Here is a 21,258-nt window from a genome sequence, read left to right on the forward strand (position 1 = left end):
ACACAGGTTCCAATCTTGTCAGGCAAGAACAAGGATCTGAGGCTTTTTGTAGGCACAGACCCACCAAAACTGCACAGCTAGAGACTAGAAAAAGACTAGGTGAATTTTTTTTCTAGTCTTAAACTGTCCAGTTTCTGTGAGTCTGTAACTATGATAGCCTCAGATTCCTGCTCTTGGCTGACTGCAGTGGATCCTTTTGTGGTACTTTGCTGCTCATCCACCTCAAGGTGTGATGTTTTGTACATGCTGAGATGCTTTTCTGTTCACCACAGTTGCAATGAGTGATTATTTGAGTTACTATATGAGTTTTATATTAACAGCAGTTCACACAATGACACTTTCCATATACTGAGAATTCACAATCAAGATTCAAGATTCAAGAAGCTTTATTGTCATTTCAATCACATATAGCTGACGCAGTACATAGTGAAATGAAACAACGTTTCTCCAGGACCTGGTGCTACGTAAACATACAACATAAAGATCAAACACAAGAACAACACAGAGCTAGGACTGAAAGTTCGTCCAAGCCACATAAAGTGTAAGTGTGCAGCTAGGTGCAAACAAAGCAACGACAAGGCAGTGCAAAAATAATAAATACAAAAAAGACAACACAAAAACACAGGACATTTAGCACCGAAAAAAAGAGAAAAAGAACGTGCAATGAAATGTAAATGGAATGTAATAAAATGAGATGATGATGACCTTTGGGGCCTTACAACATGTATAGCAATGGATGTCTTTTCACTTTTGCTGAATTGTGTGGTCAATACAGTTTGTAGCCTTTCATTGTAGTATTGATCATGAAGAACCAACCTGCTACAGTAGATGGCGCCAAAGAACCATTTAGTAATAGTATCTGTGGCTGTTGCTTCTTGCAAATGAATATACTGTATTGTATTTTTGCTTTACCACCAAAGTTCATTGTGGTGTTACTCTCTGACTAATACTTTCCTTCCCCATTTACTGACTGCTGCTGTATGGCTTAGTTTTTCAGGGAGAAATCATCTCTCTGAGTAGTTAATAAAAGTGACTTCACACAAAAGCTCTGGCTTTGGGGCTCCTTCTGGCTATGGGACTCCTTGGGCCTCTACGCATGTGCCCTATAGGCCAGTTCAGTAATACATCTTCACTAGCAGTTATATCATAATCTTTCCCTTTATTAATAATAGATTTAGTGGTCTGGATGTATTTCTAATCAAATGAAAATACTTTTCCAGAACTTTGTCCTGGACTCTTTTTTTTTATACTGATATGGTCTATTAAGGGTGATTATATTGAGCTCATGTGACACTTCAAATACACACAGGTTCACTCCATTCAAATAATTATACAGCTTCTGAAGGCACTCATTTGCACCAAAACTACACTATAGGGCGAAAAGTATATGGACACATGACTATACACATGACTACTTTTCATTATTACCTGTGGAGCACATGCTTTATGAACGGGGCACTGTTATGCTGAAACATGGTCCTCTAAGTATATTTAAATAAATTTCAACAAAATTACAACAATTTTGTATATACCTTTTTGCTTATTGACAATGTGCACTCGAGCTGGCATGGACTCCACAAGTTTGGCAAAAACTTATGATCCTTTTTAGATCAAATCCATTGAAGCCTTATCTGAACACATGCTTCAATTGAAAAGGTTAGGCATGAGAAAATTTTGACCTCTTGTAGAAGAATTGGTCAATAACATGGTCAATATGACAAATTTGCTTATATTTAAATAGGGACCTAGAAATCACTAGATCTCAGACTTGATTCGATTTAAATAGAAACCTAGAAATAGTGCAGAATTGAATAGTAAAAATGTGGTCTCAGATATTTGGACCCCACTGTAATCCCACTTGCTTGTTGTAACACTCCAAAAACATGAAAAGGAAGGGTTAATATTTATGCAAGGCACTATAACCCTACCCAATAAAAAGACCAATTATAAGGCAATATAAAGCCGCAGAATATATCAGATATCAGGAAATGTTAGGGATGGAATGTTTATACAGATACATATAAGTATTTTATCATAATTGTGCTTGTTTTAGAGAGTAGGGATTCGTAGGTTCGTCTAATGCACATAGAGGAGTCGTTTAAAAAGCCTGACTCGTTCATGAATCACCAATCACGAGCTCGCGCTCTCGCCAAACCTTTAAACTGCGCGTGGACGTGAGCGCGCGCGGCACAAGTCTGCTGCTGGCTTGGCGCACAGTTACACGACTCAACGCTCTCAGATCAATGGCATGAACCTGCAACTCTGCCCTGGAATATTTTGAGCAAAATCCCGTCTCGACTAGTCACACCAGGGAACAGCAAAGAGGAGCATGAACTGTGATCATCATACCTTTAACCAAAACATCGACTTCTGTCCAAGTAGGCTGAACAGTACTTGAATTACTTTTATTATTATCTCGTGTGCAACTATAATCTACTTTAAATACTGGTGTAGTTTATTGACGTTGTGCATGTTCTTAATATGAACAATCTGTCTTAATTAATGAAATAATCTTCACACTTTTTGAAGCCTATATGGCATGCATATATATATATATATATATTTATATATATATGACATAAAGCAGGACTCAGATCAGCTATCAATTCAGCAAAATCGTTGCATTTTAATGCATTTCAATCTGTGGATATATTATTGACTGTGTTCAGACGTCCAGCAAAGATCATAGAGCACTGACCATTTTAAGATGTTCAGTTAAATATTTCAAAGTGTGGACGGAGTTATGTCAAAGCACATTTAAGTAATGTTCCAAAAATAGAAAATACTACTAATGCTACTACTACTGCTGCTGCTGCTACTGCTGTTTGAGTTTGCATCCAAATGCTGGATAAATAAATGTAATCAACTTGCAGGACATCTATGTGTTCTCTATGGCATGGGACATCCTTCATGCTCTTTCATGAGATCTGATTAAAAATGCAAGCCTCAAAATTACTATCATGACAATATTATAGAGAGGAAGTTACCCAGGAGAATTAATGATTACAAGAATAGTAGCATTAAAGCAATTCATTAGGAAGGACAGCTAAAATATTTAAATCTCATTGAGCAGCTTGGAAGAAGTAGGGCACTGCTAAGAGCTTCTTCCCTCCCTCAGTGCGTAATGTGTGATCACTCAGTGATGGAGGTGGAGGAGGAAAATGTTTAGGGGGCTGTGCTCATTCAGTGAATGATGCTCTATTATACATGAGAATTTATATCTTTTTTTCCCGTATGTAATTTCCCGTCAATATGTGCTTATACACAGAGTAACATTATTCCAACTAAGAATTTTCATTTGTAATCATTTTAATGCATTTGTTTGATTCATTCATATTCTGTTTGCAGAGGCTTTACACTATCCAGAGCACTATGATTAGTGATGCTTCAAGTGCAGCAGAGTTCTATGGGGACAGTGCCTCAGTGGTTTCTCAGGACTCCAGCGTGTTCTTCAGTGAACCCCCTCCACAAACTGACAATCCTCTGGACTTCTTCATCATTAATGTCGGAGGAAGCCGCTACATTCTCTCTCAGGAGTTGCTGGCGTCTCACCCAGAAACACGCCTGGGCAAGCTGGCACTCTCCACGCGAGATTCAGCTTTAGACCTATGCGATGATGCAGACTTTCTGGAAAATGAGTACTTCTTTGACCGCAATTCCCAAACCTTCCAATACATCATGAACTTTTACAAGACAGGCCATCTGCATGTTAGAGAGGAACTGTGTGTGTTCTCCTTCCTGCAAGAAATTGAATATTGGGGTATTGATGAGCTTCGCATAGACCACTGTTGCAGGGACAGGTACTATCGCAAGAAGGAGATGAAAGAATCCATAGATGTCGAAATTGACGTCGAAATGAATGCCGTGGAGGATGATTTCAACGGAGTACTGTGTGAGGACATTCGTCGGCGTCTCTGGGACCTCATGGAGAAGCCAGATTCGTCCAAGGCAGCAAAAACTTATGGGACGTTGTCTATGTTCTTTGTGATTGTGTCCATTGTGAACATGGCTCTGATCTCTCTGGATTTTACTATCCTTGGCGCACCTGTCTTGGATATTCTTGAGTACATCTGTATTGTGTGGTTCACTGGGGAGCTGGTGCTCAGGTTTGTGTGTGTGAAGGACAAATGCAAATTTAGCAGGAGTGTGGTAAACATCATTGACCTGCTGGCCATCCTGCCTTTCTATATCACCCTAGCAGTGGAGAATCTGCATGGCGGCTCAACAGAATTGGAGAATGTGGGACGGGTAGTGCAGGTCCTCCGACTGATGCGGTTTCTCAGAATGCTGAAACTTGGACGTCATTCCACAGGTAATATCATAGCTGAACCATGTTTAGGGGTAACATGTAAGTTTCATAGGACACGTAGCAAAGATCAGAATTTTGTCTTGCGATACGTTTTAGATAAAGCTGAGTCTGCTTTTATAATCGAAATGCAGTATATGTATTTACACATCTATCATGAGTTAATTTGTTCCTCGTTATGGAAAATGAGATCAGAATATCATGCAAAAATAGGTCAAAGTTAATCTAAACAGAAAAAAATGATAAAATATATTTACAGTAAATTGTATTAGAGAATAGTTCCTAAATAGGAGTGTCCATATTTTCCTTGTAGATTTATTCTCTCTTGAAAGTGATAACACTCATTAAAAGTTCCATAGCTGTAACATGTGTGCATATGGGTCACTAAGTAATTCTGAATGACCTAGAACTGCTATTACACCACCTTGAAAAACACAACTAAATTGAAATTGAAATGGAAACTATTCAGAAATTGCCCAGTTTGCTCTCTGTAAATTAATGTCGGTGTTTGTGCTCCTTATAGTGAAATACGCTTTCTATTTAGCTGATATCATTGTTCATTATCTTTTTCTCTTTTTTTTTTTTCAAACTATCTGGAAAGAGAGAGAGAAAGAGGGAGCAAATTTATTCATTCATTTACATTTGGACATTTTCCCATAGAGACTGGCAGGAGAAAGCTATGTGACAGAAAAAAGTTTCAGAGCGCTTTTTTTGATCTTGTGCATGTCGTGGTGAGAGGGTCCTGAGAGGATCCTGAATAATTAAAGAAAATTATATTTCAGAGCAGATGGAAGTAGGTACAGCAGGGACGGATGCATGTAGCCTGAATTAAACCAAAAAAAATTGGTTTCATAAAAAAAATCGTAAAATGCATGTTACTAGATGAAAGTACAAGGCTGTTTTAGATATATTATGAATATAATGCCAATACATCTGCAATTTTACATTCAGCATACTATTTTATCATTTACCTATGATATCCGAACAGTTTTTTACTTGATGAAGTAAGAACCCGTTCCAGTCTCAGCTTAATGTTTAAGATCAGGCATTGTAAAATCAGCAATGACTACAGCCTGATATCTCACAGTAAGAACAGCAGCCAGCATTATTTCCATGACATTTTAATATTGCGTGAGGTTATATTCACTCTACTTCGCACAGGCTGTGTTTGTCCTTGGCTGTGGTTAATCTGATTATGGAAACACAGATCATATGGCAGCCAATAAAGGCAGTCTATTCTGCAGTATATTTGAACATGTGTAAACTAGTTTTATTCCTTTACAGCCACAGTGCTTAAGACACCAAATATGAGTGAGGAAATATAATTCAAGACAGATAAATGATGATAATTACAAATTAAACCGGTGATGTAGGACCTGATTTGGAGACTAGAACCTTGAGCTCTACACATCTATATAAGCAGGCTGACAAATGTACTCTACTGGATGATATACTAATTATTAGTTTCCATTTAAGTGGCTCTCAGGTGGCTTATACACCTACAGCAGTATTATACACCATTTCAGGGGTGATTTCAGGGTTGAAATATATACATATAGGGCCAAGTTGGCTACTTAAGTATAAACGTTATGACACTATTTTTGTGGAAAAAAGTTCCATTTATTCAAAGATACTGTCTATACCGATCACCTGCCTTTAAGCCTAAGAAAATCAGGGATAGAAAATGTGGACCGAAGAAGAAAATAACTTTTTTCCTGTAAAATTGTTGTCAATATGATGTAACAAAAGCAATTTATAAATGATAAATATATAAATGACTATGATATATGACTAGAAAGATGGCTAATATTAAAATAAATATTAAATAGGAGTATAAAAATATTACTGCAACAGTGTCAAGTAGCTCATTAGTTTCATTTAACAATATGGTTTTCACTGTTATTATGTATAAGCTCATAATATAGCACTTGGTCCAGCACATGCCATTATTGTGCAAGTCCAGGCAGTTATTTGTGCACATAATTAAATGCTATTACAAAATATTAAATTGAGCTCATGGTGCACTCCTGTAAAGAAAACATGGCCATTGTTTGAAGGATAGGCTGAACAAGCATTCATCTGTCATGACGAATTTACCCATGACAGTTTGATCCTTATTATAAGCAGTGTCTCCAATTAAGATGGTCTGCTCCAATGTTCACAATGCAAAAAAATAAAAATAATAATGATTAGGCTTGTAGTTACATCTGAACTATGACTGTAGTTGCGCACAATTTCATTATTAAACCTTTGCTATAGATGTGTAACTCAGATACAAATAGAGCCAATAGTTAGTACTTAGTTTCAGCATCTCAGTTTTTATTACTCTCATGGTTTTTTCCAGAAATCATGTTTAATGGCTGCATTATAAAAAATGAAGTGCTTCAGATGTTTCAAAAACATGTGGTCTGAGTGTAAACTATGACATACATTTTTCATCAGGTTTGAAGTCTTTGGGCATGACGATCGCACAGTGCTATGAAGAAGTGGGCCTGCTGATGCTCTTCCTCTCTGTAGGCATTTCCATCTTCGCCATGGTAGAGTATGCCATTGAGCATGACATGCCTGAGACTACATTCACTAATGTGCCTTGCGCCTGGTGGTGGGCCACTACATCCATGACCACAGTGGGTTATGGGGACATCCGCCCAGAGACGGCCATTGGCAAAGTCATAGCTTTCATCTGCATTCTTTCAGGTATCCTTGTCCTTGCCCTTCCCATTGCCATCATCAATGACCGCTTCTCGGTCTGCTACTTCACCCTGAAGATGAAGGAGGTAGCGCTACGGCACAGTGAGGCACTGAAACGTCTGAAGCGCAACTCAACCTCAGATGGGATGCAGCCAGCTGTAGGGCTAAACCTGCGTGATGCCTACGCTCGCAGTGTGCTAGAACTGCTCCGGCTATATGGCAGGGAGAGGACAAGTACACGCAGCAGTGCAGGAGAAGATGTCTGGTGATAGTGGGACACAACTTACTAAAGTGAAAGGTCTAAAATGTTTGTTTAAAATGTACTTACTAACTTCAACTTATATGTAATAAATCTAATACATTCTGCATACAAATGTGGCATAGATTGTTTTCAGTGCATCCAGTGATGTTGAGCAAGGATCGATAGTTCATTTTATTTTATTTCACTTGTAATATTGTGTTTGATCTCAGTGAGGCACAACCTCCATTAAAGAGTCAGCTTTTTAAATGCGCCCTCTTTTACGGGGACACACTCTTGATATTTATAGATTAGAGGCAGATTGGTTTCTGCAAATTGTTGGACATACAGTGCAAAATACTGAGACCGCTTTTTTCACAGTTTTTTTATGATTTGGAACAATGAAGTGAATGAAAAGTAGAATCGCAATTTCTTTCAGTATTACAGAAGTTCTTAGAATTTGGTACTCATACATACAATAAATAGCATGTTTTCTTTTCTTGTATCTTTTTTGTTTGCTTTGTAATTTTCCTGCTCCACTTCATGTTATACAATCCAGATATTTACTATAAGACAGATCAGAGGATGCTGGATGAACAGGCAGACTGCGCAGGTTGAGGTATAAATAGAATGCATTTGAATGTGTTTGATGCACATAAGGGTTTATCTATTCCCTGGATGGCTAGCTTCTACTTCAACCTGCCTTCTAAGCAGCACCAAAAAGAGAACATTGACTATATAATTAGAGGATGCTGGTCATCTGGATTTGTACATGCATATGCACGAAAGAAACAGCAAGACAGAAGAGACAAAAAAGGAAGAAATAGTCCGAAAGGGAAGGAGAGAAGACCTCAAGGGGGACACAACATGATTCAAGCTGTTGTTCAAAAGGATTTTCTCTTTGTCAGATTATTCCCGGTTCTCACACAAGGAACAGACCTGACCTAGCAGACTGTAATCTATGCTCCTGTCTTTTCCCTATTAGAAATTAAACAGACATCTTTTTCTGTCACTGTAAAGAATAACAATTGAATGCTGATGCCACAAATAAGAAGCACCATTCGTTTTTTTAAAAGACAGCAATGAGAAAAAGAACAGTAAACAATTGAATATAAATGGTGGGAATCGAAGCAGGAGGCAAGACACATACTTTAATGGTCATGGAGCAAGGATTGATAGATTGCAGTATTCCCAAGTCTTAAGTATACATCTTTAAATCACTTATACATATCTTGAGGCTAGCAGCTGTGCTGACATCATAGTGAATAACGGCCGGATGAAAATGTCTTTGCGCTCTACCGTATTTTAAAAAATTTCCATTTTGTCTGAATGCAACAACAATAAGCCAACAGTGTGTTAAAGGGGATGAGTCCAGGTAGCATACTAAAATATTAAAGAATGTTCAGACAACAAAGATGGATCTCTTTGTTCAATTTTCACATAGATAGATAGATAGATAGATAGATAGATAGATAGATAGATAGATAGATAGATAGATAGATAGATAGATAGATAGATAGATAGATAGATAGATAGATAGATAGATAGATAGATTCACAGCTTTCTTAAGGGTCTATGGAGGCATATCCTTCCTATGGTAAGTGAAGGACATTGTTCAAGCTGTTCACTCTTCAGAGACCAGTGAGACTGAATGTGAAAAATGAGTGTTAGAGCAACCTATGAAGCAATGTGGTATCTCACATATAGGTCAGAGTGGCATGGAGGTTGAAAACAGTGTGTCCTTGGAGACTCAGCTACATGAGCACGGAATCTATGAGTGAAGGGAAAGATGTAAAGATAAAGCTATTTTTATGCAGTAGTTATAATAATAATAGAGACAGTTATTGAATCAGATCTATTTTTAATAAGGCAAGATTTTTGTCATGCTCTTTAAAGGATGTTCAGCAGTATTGTATTGAATTATATGCACAGGTTCCAGCTGGAAAAAAAGTTGTCCTTGTTTACCTTTTGAGTTGAAAAGCTTTACAAAAATCAGTATTTGATTCACCTTGATAATGCTAGACCTTGATGTGCTCATTCAACAGCCTTTTCTATCATATTTATACCTCCTCACGACTGTAAGAGAATAATGTACGTCATAGACTCAACTATAATTTAATACATGTTAGGTACAGGGAGCTTGTTCAGCAATAGTCAGTATTTTTTATCTAAAATTAAAAATGCTTCAGGTGAGTTGAAATATGCTCAACATCATAAAACAAAGTAACTTGTAAATGGACATGAAAGCTCCCTCTTCTCAGGGTTTCATCACATTTTTGGAAAAGAATTGAGCACCATAAAAAGATTTCTGCAGTGTGACTGCAGCAAAGTCAAAATAGAGGCCAGGTGATATCCGCAAAGGAGCGAGGACAGCAGAATGCAAGGACGTTTTACACTAGGGGTGCTGGAACTTTGACAGGAGAGGTGTGACGTACGTTATCTATATCATTACTATCATTCTTTTAATTTATTTCTATTGCAGCTGAAAGAATCCTGAAAGTGAAGAAACGGAGTGTTGTAAATCCTCAGCACCACAAAAACCCATGTCCATCATCATAGTAAACACTCTGGTCAGGGTTGCGATAGATCCAGAGCCTATCCCAGTAAAGCTGGGCATAAGATGGGAGAATTCATCCCAGCTGGAAATGCTGTACAAACAACCTGTTGTAATAATGGTTTGCTATTATTATTAGAAATATATTTACAGCTGCACCTTATTAAACAGACATATTACAGAAATCCTATGTAAAACATTCAGAGAACATTAGTCACACTAAAGTGTACTAATATCATTATTCTAAGCTAAACGTATTAGCTGGGTTGTCTTTGAGATTTCACTCTAATAATCTTTTTTTTCAGCGCTGTAGATGGCCTTGCCAAATGCAAGCCAAAATGATAAAGTCATGTTCTTGAAAATTTCAAATATTTGACCAGGGGGTGAAATTCATATTGCTCTCAGTCATTTCTCCAGCTGAGCAAAAACTTGGATGTCGTTCTATAAATGAATACTGGTGCCATGTGGCACTTTTCATCTCTAAATTCAAATATTATGGGGTTAAGCAGTGGTCCGGAAGGATGTGTTCTCATTTTGAGTTATGCTTTATGCCCCTGATTGGGATTCTGTGTCACACTTTTAGCGAGTTTTAAATACAAAATAGATTTGCTGCATTTGACACATTTTTACAGGGCATGGGCTAAAGCATTGACAAGTCACTGAGGAAAGCAAGCAGCAGAGATTGTCTAGTTTTTGTGCCAGCAAGAACTACCCATTAATGAGCAGCATTTTAGTGTAGAGCACACTCTCGTTCTTGGCACGTCAACTAGCTCTCATATAACTATTTGAAATATTTTTGGTCCAGATGCAACGAATGAGACTACACAAAGCTTTAAACCTTACAGGGTCCTGAAGATTACATTCTTCTGCTGCCTCAATGTTAATACCAAATTGTCGGCCTCAGCCTTGTACTGGCTCTCCTGCATCATACTGATGCTTGTGCCTCAAGGTATTCAACAGACTGAGTGAAATCATTTTTAATTATATTATTATTTAATATCTTCCCATGTCTGTGATACCGTCATAGACCTCTTTAAAGATTTTGGTGAAACCTTAGTGTCAAGACTGATGCATAACTCATGACTGATTACTGAATGTTTGTAAAACATAAAACAACCCATATAGTATTATAAAAAATTACACCTTTTCTCATGTAAAGAAAATAGCTACACCGATCAGGAATAACATTATAAGCAGAGACAGGTGAAGTGAATAACACTGATTATCTCCTCATCATGGTACCTGTTAGTGGGTGGGATATATTAGGCAGCAAGTGAACATTTTGTAGGAAAAATGGGGAAGAATAAGGATTTGATCAAGTTTGACAAGGGCCAAATTGTGATGGCTAGACAACTGGACCAGAGCATCTCCAAAACTGCAGCTCTTGTAGTGTGTTCCCGGTCTGCAGTGGTCAGTATCTATCAAAAGTATCCTTTATGTCCTGCAAGTCCTTTAAGTCCTGTAAGTATCCTTTAAGTCCTGTAACTTAGATGATCTGTTGCTAACATCTTGGTGCCACAGCACACAGTCAGGGATCTAGTGGAGTTCATGCCTCGGTGGTTCAGGGCTGTTTTGGCAGCAAACAAGAGACCAACAAAATATTAGGCAGGTGGTCATAATGTTATGCCTGATTGCTGTATGTATACACAACATTTTCATACAGATACAAAAGGAAGTGAAATTATAGGATGAATATTTGAGTAACAAATAGATTTAGCCCCTTAGTAAATTTAATGTTTATCTTGTACGTAATATGAATTTCAAAACTCCTGAAAGGACCCACAAGATCTTTCTCATGGCCCACGTATTTGCCAAGACATGTGCCAACAACCCAAATAAGAAATTTACAGAGCTCGTGTGCTCTGTTTGCTTATTCCATATTTGTTCTGAGTAAATTTGTAAATTCCTAAGTGATTCAGAGTAATTACTCAGGACCAGTTGTTCTTTGAACAGTCTGACAAAACTGGCAAATACTCTATATGTTATCATTAGCAAGACCCAGTGAATCCGGGAGGGAGTATGAGCAGTCTGGATTACGTCTCTAATGCACCGGGTGAAATAAAACATTAATAGGCCAGAGAGCCTTTTATCCTTTATCTTCTATGAGCAATTGTCCACTCTCTGGATTCTATTGTTCACCGACTGAGTCTGGTGATGACACTAATTAACTTTTCCTTTAGTCCCACATTAGCACACTGAATTGCTCTTGTGTCCCTGTTGCTCACAGGTGTGCCCTCGAGTGGCCTCCTATCTGATCAGAGCCAGAAGCATCACACAATAGGCCCTAATTAGACGTGTGCGGTCTGAGAGAGGCAGGTGCTTATATAACCAAATTTATGAAATTCACTCATACATCACATCACATCACTTAGTTCAATCCAAATATTACATTTATTTATTTATTTATTTATTTCATTTGAATGTGACATTTTAATATATAGTTTTATATGAGTTTTACATAAAAATACTGTACATGTATACGTGGGTGTAAGTATCACTTGTATAAAAAGCAAATAAACTAGCAGGGATAACCTTTAAGGCAAAAACAAACCACATGCTGGTATAATCGCTCAAATGATCGATTAGGCAATTCAAGCACACATTAGTCTGCAAGCTGATCTAAAATAAAAACAAACCAAAACAAATGAACAAACAAAGAACATAGCATTCTTCCTACAGGGAAGTCATACATAGTCATATAGCCCCCGTTACAATAACTTCTGTTTTGCACAGATCATTATTAATTTCAACAACCGCCCTTTCAAGGAAAGAGTGATTTTTTTTATTTGCTCAGTTCAAGGAAAGTTTGCATAATTCTTGTATGTGGTAAATACATGTGGCGGATATGAATGAGTCAGGCTGAAAAAGGTGAAATAATTACACTCAAAATAATCAAAAAACTGTTTCTTTAAAATCTATTCACAATTGTAAATACAAATCCACAGGACACGTGATGTCTGAAAACAACAAAATATTCTGTTCAACATAATACCAGAACACTTTCTGGACTTTTTTTTATTTAACTTACTATTATTTAACATGGTGGCATCTTTTCCACAAATGAGAAACATGCTATTCATATTTGTTAGATGCTATACAACCATTACTTATATATCATAAAGAATATCTACTACACTATCAAACTTGGATATATAGTTTGTGTAAGACAGGCAGGATGCACAATGCCTACCCTCTGTAGGAATTTACTAAAAATCAGTCTGCTACTAGTCTGCTTCTATTTTATCAGTAATAATAAACAATTTAATGTTTAGCTTTTATGCTGCAATGTATATGCTGCTCATCCCAAATTAGCTTAACTGTCACATTACTATGACAAGAATACCCTGCAGTCCTTGAGCAGCTGATGTACTGAGTCTCTTCCCAGTTCTGTATAGCCACAAACCTACAAACAAAAAGAGCAGTGGTGTTGCCATCCACCACTTACATTTATATCTCACTCCAGGTGCACTGTCACAGAGTGTACCTGTGTGTGGTTAGCGGACATTCTGCAGTTCCAAATAGGAGCATAAATTATATGGTGGATGGAGTGGGTTTTGGTGTTTTGGTAGCAAGGACTGTTATTGAATCCCAGATCCCAGTCTCTCTCTCTCTCTCTCTCTCTCTCTCTCAATAGCTTGCTCTTACTCTTACTTACTCTCACTCAGTTTTTTGGGGATTTCTTTTCTTGGCAGAAGCATGGCTAAATCCACTCATAATTCCTTTTTGTTTTTTTCAAGGATCATCATATTTCATGGCTGATATTGGCATTGATATGAGTTAAGAACAGTCTGTATGCACTGTCTGACATTTCAGACTCACTGAAACTTGCCAGAGCATGAAAACACCAGATAGGGGCTAGCAGTAATGGCTATCAACAATGAACATCTGCTTCTGGCCCTTTACATGATTTAAACACATGTTTAGTACATTTATATTTATATAATAGTGTGCCACTTTACAGAAAGGTAATAATAGTGCAACCTACAGAAAAGGGCTTGTAGAAGAGGCCTTTATTTGTCACATACACATTGCAGTAAAATTCTTTTCTTCACGTAGCCCAGCTTGTTAGAGAAGTTCAGCCATGATACAGTGCCCCTGGAGGAGAGAGGGATAATCTCTCTCTCTCTCTCTCTCTCTCACACACACAGGTGCAAATATGGTAACACAATGCAAATAAACATGAAAATACGTCTACACCAAAAGCAACTTGCAGCCATCACTACAAGATAGTCAATTTGAATAAATGAATATATATGTATACATTGACCAACTGGACATAGTCTGGCCACCCAAACTTTTCACAGGTAAATATCAGCACAACCTGTTAAAGAACTTTTTATGGCCCATTCAGTACCATCTAAGAATATTAAGCACAACAGCACAAATATCATTCAGCTGCTGCTGATATAGCTGTAGCAAAATTTCTGACAGTGCCTATAAACAAGCCATGCAGGAACTTACACAAAACAGCACAATATGAGAAGGCCCACAAATGATGGGGTCATCATGACACCGTGCAGAGCTAGAGGTGAGAAAGGCTAACCAACTTCAGGGGGACAAACTGGAGTGCTTCTGGCATTGACCAATAAATTACAATCTCCATTTAGCTAAACACTAACAAGAGCAAGACTGGGTGAGGTCATTGGTTTATGAGCCAGAGAAACAAAACAGTCTTTCACATTTCAGCCAGAAGAATATCTACTTTTTAAAAACAGTAAGAGCAACTTACATTTCATAACTTACATTTATTAGCAACTAGTAAAGATACAGCTGAACCCGGGTCACCTAGCTGCATAGCAACAGGCAGAATTACTGAAAGACCTTGAAGTGTAATGGACTGTGGAGAAGTACAGAGGGACACAGAAGCTTCACTGTCTACAAAAATGTACACTCACTTTTGACATAAACATAAGAAACTATGAAATGAATAAATAAATGTGAAGCTAAATGTACATAAGCTGCAAAAACCACTGACATGCTTACACAGGTATTATACTTAAAATCCCTCTATTTAACATTCTGTATTAACTGTACCAAGGGGTGTTCCTTCTTGTTCTTCATTTAAGCCGTGATAATAGATCTAGGAGCAGAGGTAAGTTAAACAGCACAGACAGAGCAAACTCATACTCTAACCATAATCTTCACATATCTAGCAGAAAGAGTTGCCTGCTTGTTTAACTTGACCTTGAGCTTGCAATGTGTGTACATTGAAATGATCAGTCTGGCTCAGTCATCATAGCCATTTCTCTCATGCACATCCACACACACTGCTCTCTATTACCAGACACGTTTCATTTAGTTGAAGCTCACAAAAGAAGCCCACCGTCATCTCTGGGTTGCTCAATAGGAATAAATATCTAGAATTCAGCTGCTTTGTGACAATGTCCATTGTTAAAAGCACTATACAAATACATATCAAATTGAATTGATTTTAACTTTAAATTACTGCCTGAAAGCTTCTAAGAGACTGGGGCTGAATCTTCACAATCTCCTCCAAGTTCATCATCAATATATTCTTATATTGTCTGAGCACAATAGACGACATAATAAGATGGTGGCCTATGTAGAGTTATATAATTTATTCTTACAGCAACAACAACAATCAGAGGAAATATTTTTCTAAATCAATAATGTTCTCTAAAATGTAATATAAGATTAAATTAAAAACAAATCACAGAAAAAGTCAATATTTCTTTTTATTTACTTCTTACAATAGCAGCATAACACAGATTTTCTTTTTTTAAAATAAACGTCAACATCAATTTTTTAATTATATGAAAACAAGACAATAGGTTAGAATCCCTGCAAACAAAGGCCTAAGGAACACATTTGCAGGTCTACTTTATTCCCCCGATTATTTAGATGCTTCACAAAAACACAGTTGTATGCACATAAAATCCATCTATACCTTATCTAAAGATGTGGGATATTTTTCATGCATTCATTATATATCTTCACCTTTCCTCTTTCTACGCATCGCAGTTTAAAACTGTCTCAACTTTCCAAACCGTTTAATCCAGAAAATGATGTAATTCTCTTTACATGATTTTAGCTTGTCTGAATTAGACACAGCTGATCACACACCCAAATCTGTCTCTGTAAGTGAGGTGGCACTCTCGCTGCACTTCATTCCTGGAACCAGGCTTTGTTTTTGTCCTGTGCCTACTGCCAGCTCCTCTAATCTGTGTACCAGTGCAGTAAAGCCATTCTCCTCTTCTGTGGGACTGCTCAGTTGAGCTCGTCTGCTCACTTTTGTTCCTACTGCTGCAACATGGCTAGGAAACAAGCAAACAGGAAAAACTTGTTCCAAAGGAAATTGGTCCAGACTGAAAAGGAAGTAGAAGGAAATATACTTCTTGTTTAAAACAAAAAGTTGAGGAGGTATAGGATCTGGATTAAACAGACCTTTAAAGCATTGTGAGATATTATCTGAAAGGATGCATATCAATAATATACAGTACAATCTGGAACCAGGCAACCTATGACATTTTTGAAATTAAAATGATTAAATTAAGGATGTTGTTATGTGATAAGAAATGCTGGAAATAAGGAAAATACCAGCAAAGTGACACTGCTACCTGACTGCTGGTGCTTACACAGTGTGGATAAATCTAGCACTACCTTATCACACTACACTATCTAATATACATGGAGGACATTTATTCCTCGTATTTTAAATCACAGTAATATCCATCTGTCTAAACTTCTGTGAACAAACAATCTAGAGACTGGAGACTGGATTAGATGCCCTAGATTTCATTCTGAGAGTATCAGAGAAAAGTGTCGCTCTCTGATATAACATCTATGGCATTCTTTAAGCTTGTTTTCTGAGTTCCTATTTTTAATCATCATTATTTTGTGATTTAGGTCAGAATATAGGACAGGTTAAAAAAACATTGCACTTACATAAGGCTCATGCATAAAATTATTGTGCCTTACTTGTTGTGACATTTACAGAAACAGCCTTTGGCATGTGGGAAGGTGATGAATGAGTGAAAAATTGTTGTATTTCTGTTAGAACCCCAGGTACAATTTGAGCTATAGTGGGAACTATTAATGAACCATGAAAGCACCTGTAACCTGCAGACAAATAATTTACGTATAGTACGTATAGTATAGTACAACTTCTACGTATACAACGTATAGTACAACTTCTCTAAATGGTTAACACAGAAGCAGAAGAGAACATCTAACTGCAGTGTTTCATTCAATGCAAGTGATAAGTGGGCTAAACTAACCAGCCACCAGACTAATCCTACACTAGCTGGCACCATTTTCTAGTTTAGCTATATGTATAACACTGATTCATTTTTTTCTCCTGTAAAAGTAGCTGTACTTCATTCGGTCTTATACTATAGTTTGTTAAGCACAAATCCACTGCTGATGGCGTGCAAGTCATGACGTCCCACTTGTTAAAAAAGATATGTGGTGATCCATGTAAAGAAACCCTAGTCCATTTTCAGGCAGTATACATTTGTGAGTATGAGAATCTTCAGAATAATGCAGAAAACGTACAGAATACAGAATAATGCAGAGAAACTTAAATTCATTTTTCACCCCATATGCCTTGGCTTGAAAATTGAAATTGGAGTGATTTATGTTACATTGCCCTCTGCTGGAGGTTAAAATTCATGGCCGTTAATAACTATTAATAGCAATGATTTTATTTTATTCATTTCTATATTCAATACCTGGAACTTGTTCTTTGTCTACATTAAACTGTTATCATAATATACAGTAGGTGCAAATTTGAAAGGTAATAGAAATTTTCAATAGAAATTATATCGTACAAAAACGACTGAAAAGTAGAATTTTTTTTTTTTTTACATTTTATGGAATTTGGTGTGTACATGTTTGCTTCAATGACAGTGTACTCAAGCTGGCATGGCTGGCACAAATTTATGCAATCCATTTTAGATCAAATCCATTGGAGTGTCACCTGACCACCTGCTTCAATAGACGTGATCAGGCATGAGGAACATCTGACCTTTTGTACACAGATTTGGTCAATAACATGGTCAATATGACAAAAATGGTTATATTTAAATAGGGACCTAGAAATAGTGCAGAATCTTGAAAACTGAATCTTCAAGATATTGAACATTTACTTTCTTTGTTTGAAAAATGTCAAAATACTAAAATCCTCTGTATATTTCCAAATGTAAATGCAAAAAAAAAGGATTTTTGTTAAGAGTTAAGATTTTTTAAGTGCATAATCTGTATATAAGTTCTGCACAGGTTTCATCTGCTCAAATATCTTATCAAAGCAATACAGAGGAAACATGCAGTAGCTGTTGAAGAGACCTGGCATTTAAACAGAAAGACAACAAATGTGAGAATGGACGAAAGAAAAATGAATATTCATACATTGATTGATCAATCCTCAGACCTAAATTGAAATTGGATTTAGATCAATGATTTTATTTCAGTTTAGGTTATTTGTCTATGTATTTCAAATCAATTTATTGTTAAATATTTTTCTGCAATTATACTTTAATACAGTCATCAATTTATTTCTGCATCATTTTGTCTATTGCCTCCTATAAGGATGTATAGGATGTGTGCTTTTGTGTGTCAGAACTCAATACGTAAACATACCAAGCCATGTCTACAGCTTGTATATGACGCCTGTATAGCAGGATTGTAAGGCCGCATCTCATGGCAATGTTACTGATCTGATCTAAAATACTGTATATATACTGAGTGAATGATTTAAGCCTTAATATGGCACTTATTGCCATACAATTCTTTCAGTGACTTGTTTTTAAGTAGAAAAGAGTACAGAAACAGATAACAGGAAATAGAAACCTAAAGCGTGATAAGAAAGTTGAAGTTTGGGTTTGTATTATATCCTTAAAAGGATAAAGCAACCCAAGACAACCTGCATTTCAAGTTGAATTTTACTGGTTTTTACTGGTTTTACTGGTTTGGCAGCAAACTGAAACAAATAGTCAGACAAAAGACTAAATATTGTAGACTAGCACTGGATATCTACTGCCTACAGTGGGAAATTTCTCATACCCAATGAGAAAATGAAGTCTCATGCACGTCTCTGCACTTTGCCTCATCATTGAATATGTTATTACAAATATTATATTTCCCCCTGAAGGTTAAAAACATATTTGACTAATCAAAGAGTCAGAGCTGGAAGGGGTGGGTGCCTGTGTGTGTGTGTGTGTGTCTGAAACTAGAATGTTAACCTAGTGTGCTAAGTGAAAAACACATGTTCACATATACTTAGTACATATTAGATACTATAAATAATATAGAATCATTACATACATTAATATTCAGGTTTCTTTTCCCAAACTGGTGTATCAGAATAGCGGCTCTATCTGTTAACTTATAACTGCAGCTGAGGTAACAATGGACAATTTATTCTCTCCTTTACTCATTGTGAAAATCTCATTTTAAACATTCATCCTTGTATGGTGCCATTTCATTTTGACAGTCAAAAATAAGACAACCTGACCTAAAGTTAGAGTCGCTTTGGCCACATGTGAACAGGAAACTCCCCACAGAACATGAAGCCACACAAACCTTTTGAGTTGGCGCCTCTGGTGTTGGAGAAATGAACAATGTGACAACATATCTCGCATTCCTTCATAGCACACTAATGAATCTGAAATCTCAACTACATCAGCCACTGGAAATAAGGAGACATTTACATGTGATTGATGATCTATGATGATAATACTGATAACATAATAAAGAAATGAAAACTAATACTGCTAAGTAAACAGCAGAACTACACACTGGGCATTGGTTTGGATCCACTTTTGGAATTTTTTCTAATCTTATAATGAAACATTACTTTCCTGATGGCTGTGGTCTTTTTATACCAATGTTAGACAGCGTTCTCCACCATCATCATCATCAGTCCAACAATCCACCATCATTCATCCCTCCATTTTATGTTGGCAGATATGGTTCCTGCTACATCATGACATATATTAAGGTCTTGGCTTGGTGAGATTACACTGCCCTGCTTTGCTCTGGGTAAACATTCATGAGATGGTATACTATAAATTACTGTATCCGAGGGACTATTTTCAGATGGAGAACAAAACACTGAATTATAAGGCATCGAGTATAATTTTTCCAAACGTGTCCTAGATTTGTGTAAAAGGGCAATGAATACTTGGACCGACTTCCCAACATTAACTGCAAGCATATGACTTTTAAGATTTAAGTCTTGGCATGAGGAATGTATGCTGTGCCAAGACCAGACCACCATTTTCAGTTATTCATGAGGGGATTACTGGTATTAAGTTTTCAGTAGTTTCATAGTTGCTTCCCACAATTTAAGAGCAGTGTGCAGCTTTACACTGTTCAGAGTGTGTTGGGAAAATGTTGGGAAAGAAAACAAACCTTAAAAAAAGGGAACATTGTGAAATAATTTACAATCTGGCACAAGCACTGCTGCAGCTGTTTCGGACAGTGTGTAGGATATAAAGCATGTGTTGAATATTCATGTTTTCCTATAATCGGCCATAAAAAATCTCATGTTATAGTGCAACTCAATTATCGTTACATTTAAAGACTTAATTCGGGGGGAGAAAACATTTGCATTAATAGTTATTTGTAAAAAAAAAAAAAAAAAAAAAAAAAAATCATTTAAATCAAATTCATATGTTCGTAAGCATGTGTGAAACAAAAATGCATGTATTTCATACTGACAAGGCATTAAGATCATATCTGCTGATTCTTGGCTCATGCTTAACACTCTCTCTGGTTATGAAATGTATTTCTGGCCCTGTGCTGACTACAGGATTTTGAAGATTTTTGAATAAAAATATGGTGTGTTTAACATTTGTGGGCACCGAAAGGAAAGAAAACATTTTACCATCTGCATTAGAAAGAAAAAATGAAATGAGTCTGAGATAATAATCTAATGCACAGTTACTAGCGTTAGGGGGAGGGTGATTGATAGAGGAAGTGTAGTCTGCTGGTTGCTACACACGTGGCAGCTTTTCAGAACAAGCTTCTATTACCAGGAACTCGAGGAAGAATGAGTCCGCAGATAGTACATGTCTGCTGCTCACAGCATTTGCCTGAAATAGTCTGAAGATCAGTGAATATCTAGAGATCTAGATACATGTTCTCACCCACTCACAGTTTCATTACAGGAAATTAACAGGAATAAAGGGTACTACCCTTTTCTTTTGTATCTTTAATAGGTAGGAACCTTTCAGCTAGAAAAGTAGACATAGTGTACCTTAAACGCATAAGGAGCAGAAATAGACCGGCAAAAAGCTTAAAACTTTTTTCTTTTAAAAAGTACACTTCGCACATTTCTAGATAAGTGATAAGGAAGAGGTACTCTTGAGGTTAAACCACCCCTAGTGAGTTCAGTTTAGTAACCTTGTTTATCCTGAACGTGCAGTTTCTGTTTGATAGCACACACACACACACACACACACACACACACAAAACCAGTAAGGGAATAAACCACCAAGAGCAACCACA

The 21,258-nt window shown here is 36.9% G+C and overlaps 1 protein-coding gene across 1 annotated transcript; it reads left to right on the top strand.

Moving 5' to 3' along the window:
• Window positions 1–2,189: 2,189 nt before the first annotated feature.
• On the top strand, window positions 2,190–8,575 carry kcnv1 (potassium voltage-gated channel modifier subfamily V member 1). The gene is made up of 3 exons (XM_058379108.1): window positions 2,190–2,378; window positions 3,349–4,312; window positions 6,749–8,575. The coding sequence occupies exons 2-3, from the start codon at window positions 3,373–3,375 to the stop codon at window positions 7,264–7,266; spliced, it is 1,458 nt and encodes a 485-aa protein (XP_058235091.1). The 5' UTR covers window positions 2,190–2,378; window positions 3,349–3,372; the 3' UTR covers window positions 7,267–8,575.
• The last annotated feature ends 12,683 nt before the right edge of the window (window positions 8,576–21,258 follow it).

This window comes from Hemibagrus wyckioides, linkage group LG01 (assembly GCF_019097595.1).
Source record: "Hemibagrus wyckioides isolate EC202008001 linkage group LG01, SWU_Hwy_1.0, whole genome shotgun sequence".
Classification (NCBI taxonomy): Eukaryota; Metazoa; Chordata; class Actinopteri; order Siluriformes; family Bagridae; genus Hemibagrus; species Hemibagrus wyckioides.

Excerpts from the sequence above, each read along its gene's own strand:
- kcnv1 (XM_058379108.1), top strand. The coding sequence starts at position 3,373 with ATGATTAGTGATGCTTCAAGTGCAGCAGAGTTCTATGGGGACAGTGCC. Across the intron at positions 4,313-6,748 it reads ACTTGGACGTCATTCCACAG|GTTTGAAGTCTTTGGGCATG; the intron begins GTAATATCATAG and ends ATTTTTCATCAG.